Source organism: Nothoprocta perdicaria, unplaced genomic scaffold, assembly GCF_003342845.1.
Source record: "Nothoprocta perdicaria isolate Ctin4 unplaced genomic scaffold, notPer1 scaffold_59, whole genome shotgun sequence".
Lineage (NCBI taxonomy): Eukaryota > Metazoa > Chordata > Aves > Tinamiformes > Tinamidae > Nothoprocta > Nothoprocta perdicaria.
Genome location: NW_020455854.1, coordinates 3,743,700 through 3,747,088, shown reverse-complemented (window position 1 = coordinate 3,747,088; position 3,389 = coordinate 3,743,700). Strand labels below are relative to the sequence as shown.

At 44.1% G+C, this 3,389-nt stretch overlaps 1 protein-coding gene across 1 annotated transcript; it reads left to right on the top strand.

Annotated features, from left to right (window-relative positions):
- The first annotated feature begins 384 nt into the window (after positions 1-384).
- Positions 385-3,389, top strand: LOC112955738 (lipopolysaccharide-induced tumor necrosis factor-alpha factor homolog). The gene is made up of 3 exons (XM_026049095.1): positions 385-574; positions 970-1,126; positions 1,440-3,389. Exons 1-3 carry the CDS (start codon positions 397-399, stop codon positions 1,546-1,548), a joined length of 444 nt encoding a protein of 147 aa, XP_025904880.1. The 5' UTR covers positions 385-396; the 3' UTR covers positions 1,549-3,389.

Sequence of the window (3,389 nt, the reverse complement as noted above, 5' to 3'; positions counted from 1 at the left end):
AGCCCCTGGTGTCTTTTGCTTTTTGAGGGAGTTGGGGAGTCTGAACAAAGACAGCTCGATAGCTTCCTATAGGAGCTACTGTAGCAACAGTCTGCTATACCCAGCCCCACTGCTCCTGCACTTTCAGGAAGGAGCAGCTGTGGGAAAACAGGTGTTGGGACGAGAGAGAGGAAGTTGGTTGTTTTTGTTTCTTTGGTTTCTATTTTGTCCTGTGATGAGGTCAGTAAGAAGCAATAACATAAAAATCAAGATGAATATTTAGAAGCAAAAAAACCCCACTATACTTTTGTGTGTTATCTTAATCCAGTTGCCTTTGCGCTTTCTGTCTGAATGCAGCCTATTTTATTTGCCGCTTTGCTGCAATAAATATTTTCTCTCCAGGGTTTTTCAGATACAATGTCTGCTCCCGGCGGCTTCCCTGCCCCGTCGGCACCACCTTCTTACGAGGAGACAGTAGGCATCAACGTTAACTACCCTCACCCCTATCCTGCCCCCGGACCTGGACCAAGGCTGAATGCCAAGGGAACGAACCCTCCTCCGTACTTCGTAGAGCCCGGGCCAGCACCCAGCCCTGGTAAGCTGAAACACCCCACAGTGAGAGAGGCCTCGGGCAGCTGGAAGGGCTGCTGAGCAGCAATCCAGACAGAGACCAGGGCTCACAGGCACTGCCCAGTCGCCCAGAAATAGCTCTGATGGCAACAAGGTGAATCAAGTCTCATGCTCTCGGTGTACACTAGTATCAGCAACAGCTCTTAGCGATAACAGCCCTTGGCCATCYGCAGTTTTTAATGTAGGCTTATTTTTAAAGAGTATTCCCTGCACTGGGAAATCGCGTGGTCATTGTTTGTTCCTGGGCATTGTTTATTTCATTGCCCTGAGCATCACRTATTTCAGAGGGACAGGTGGTTCTGGTTAACTCTGCCCTCTTCCTTAGCTGCACCTTGTTAACCACTGCGTTTCTTTGCTCAGTTACAGTTCAGACCGTGTACGTGCAGCAACCAGTAGTATTTTATGACCGCCCAGTTCAGATGTGCTGCCCGTCCTGTAACAACATGATAGTGACACATCTGACGTACACCTCGGGAGCGCTGGCTTGGCTCTCGTGTGGGGGCCTCTGCCTGCTGGGGTAAGTACATTCACATTTGCACTTCTTATTCTCCCAGTACTTCTTCTAGATGCAGTGGGAATCAGGAACTGATGGTTTCACAGCTCTGCTGTGTTCTCTTTCTGCCTGGGACTTCATGGTTTGAGTAGCCCACATCTGCTCGRCTTGCAGGATCTGGATGCAGTTCTGAAACAGTCAAGGGAAGGTCCCCAAGCCATGTGTGTTCTCCCTGAAGCCTCATGGCTTAGCTTTTGCAGATGGCTTCCGTAGGAAAWACATTTTACCTTCTTGTGTTTTTTAAGAAGTTGTAAACGAGTATCTTTTTCTTTTGCAGGTGTATAGCTGGCTGCTGCTTAATTCCCTTCTGTATGGATGCCCTCCGGGATGTGGATCACTACTGTCCAAACTGCAAAGCTTTAGTTGGTTCTTACAAGCGTTTGTAGGATTGATGAAGATGATTGCTGAGTTTATTAGCACCTCTTGTAAGCCTTTTCTGAAACCTCATGGAGACTTCTGGTTATTTCTCTGCCTCCTGTCACTGAAATCAATCAATCAATCAAAAAAAAAAAAAAAGTGTATTGCTAGATGTTTGAATAAGAATTTGCTTAAGGGGTGTTGACTTGGGTCTATAAAAAGGATATGCAATTTTTATGGACCACTTAGTGCAGCAGCAGTTGTAGCTGCCTGATACTGTCCCTCTCTGCTTTGTGCAAAAGAAATTGATGACTCTGGTGCAGTTAATRTCAGTCACACTGGTTTGCTGCTCCTAGCACAGACCAAGAGGACAACCTCCATGGAGAGGCTGAGGTCTCAGGCTCAGTGGTGCTGCCTTTAACTGGCAGGGTGTCACTCACCACTGGGACAGGCACCCACCTTGTTGCACAAGAAGCAATTTGGTCCCAGGGTTATCATTTGAGCACCTTTTCTGAGCACTAAAACTTACTTTAAAASTTTCTCAGTGAAAGAGAACCAGGCCCTGAGGTTTATTCCTTCCTGAAGGCTGCTTTACCAAATAGTCAACTCAGGTTATCATGCCAGTTGTTTCCATCCAGTATCTAAATTTCCGTGCCAGTTCTGAGTGTATATTTCCTGTGTAGTAAAAATGTTCATATGGGAGTTTTTTATAGATTATATTTTCATTTTTTTTTTCTTTTTTACTACTGATTTCTAAGTCCGAAAATTTCCCATCTTCCTCCAGCTCAAGGGAAATTCTGATAGTGTTGAAAGGYTCATTTTACATGTGCACAAGTAAATTGTTAAATTATAAGGAAACCTCAGCCTTTTCTTAAGGCTAGAATTTCACTTGGAAAACATGACTATGAGAAATAATGCTTTTACTTGTTGWTCTGTTTGCTAATTGGTATTTCTTCGTTAAGAAGGTAGTATGTTAGAATTTCTCTGATGATTATTTGGACTTGTACTCTGGTTTTTCTCAATGAAAGATAAGTTCTGCTTTCTGAAACTTAACTTGGATATACTAATTTAAGGTTGATCACAGAAATTAAGGACTGGAGGCTGAAGTATTTTACCATGTCATATAACAGTGAGCCAGATCAAAGACTGTCTTAATACACAGAATAATACTTGCCTGGAAAAGGCGGTTAGCCATTTCAACAGGCAATGATTCTGRCACTGTATTCATTTGTAAAATAAGCATAAATAAATAAACATTGCATTTATTGTTTTTGCTAAACGTGCCTTCTATGTGGGTTTAGTCCAAGTTAATTTTTGTAAGGGCTTTCATCGCTCAGTTTGAAACTCAGGACTTCCTTGGATCACAAATACACCCTTTCAGAGCACATGTTGTTGTTTAATTGCCCTAAMCTGCTGCTCTTTGTGGGTCAGTTTGCAAGGGAGCTGCTGTGTGCCTTTTGAAGAAGTTTCTGATCTGGTATTTCCCTGAAGCACAAAGAACTGACATTAACAGCTACTAACTGGCAAGTGAATAACGGAGGTGAAAGGCTGGTGCTGTCCCACAGCTCATTGCCAGAGCAGGACAGAAAGACAAACCGAAGCACGCAGCGTTTCTGAGCTGGTCCTTGCAGGCGAAGACTCCAGGCTCGCTCTGCAGCTGTGTCAGGCTGTTCTGGACAGCACTACCTCCCGTCCACGGCGTGAAGACATCTCCAAACTTCCTTTATTCCCTTAGCTCCCCTGTTCTTTACAAAGCGATGCATGGAAAATCTGAAGTGATAGCTCCACAGCGCAGAAAGAATATTGACAGGGGAAATAAACCCACAAAATTATTTGCTTTTTGTTTTATGGGCACAGTCTGTTGCATCTC

Excerpts from the sequence above, each read along its gene's own strand:
- LOC112955738 (XM_026049095.1), top strand. The coding sequence starts at position 397 with ATGTCTGCTCCCGGCGGCTTCCCTGCCCCGTCGGCACCACCTTCTTAC. Across the intron at positions 575-969 it reads CGGGCCAGCACCCAGCCCTG|TTACAGTTCAGACCGTGTAC; the intron begins GTAAGCTGAAAC and ends TTCTTTGCTCAG. Across the intron at positions 1,127-1,439 it reads GGGGGCCTCTGCCTGCTGGG|GTGTATAGCTGGCTGCTGCT; the intron begins GTAAGTACATTC and ends TTTCTTTTGCAG.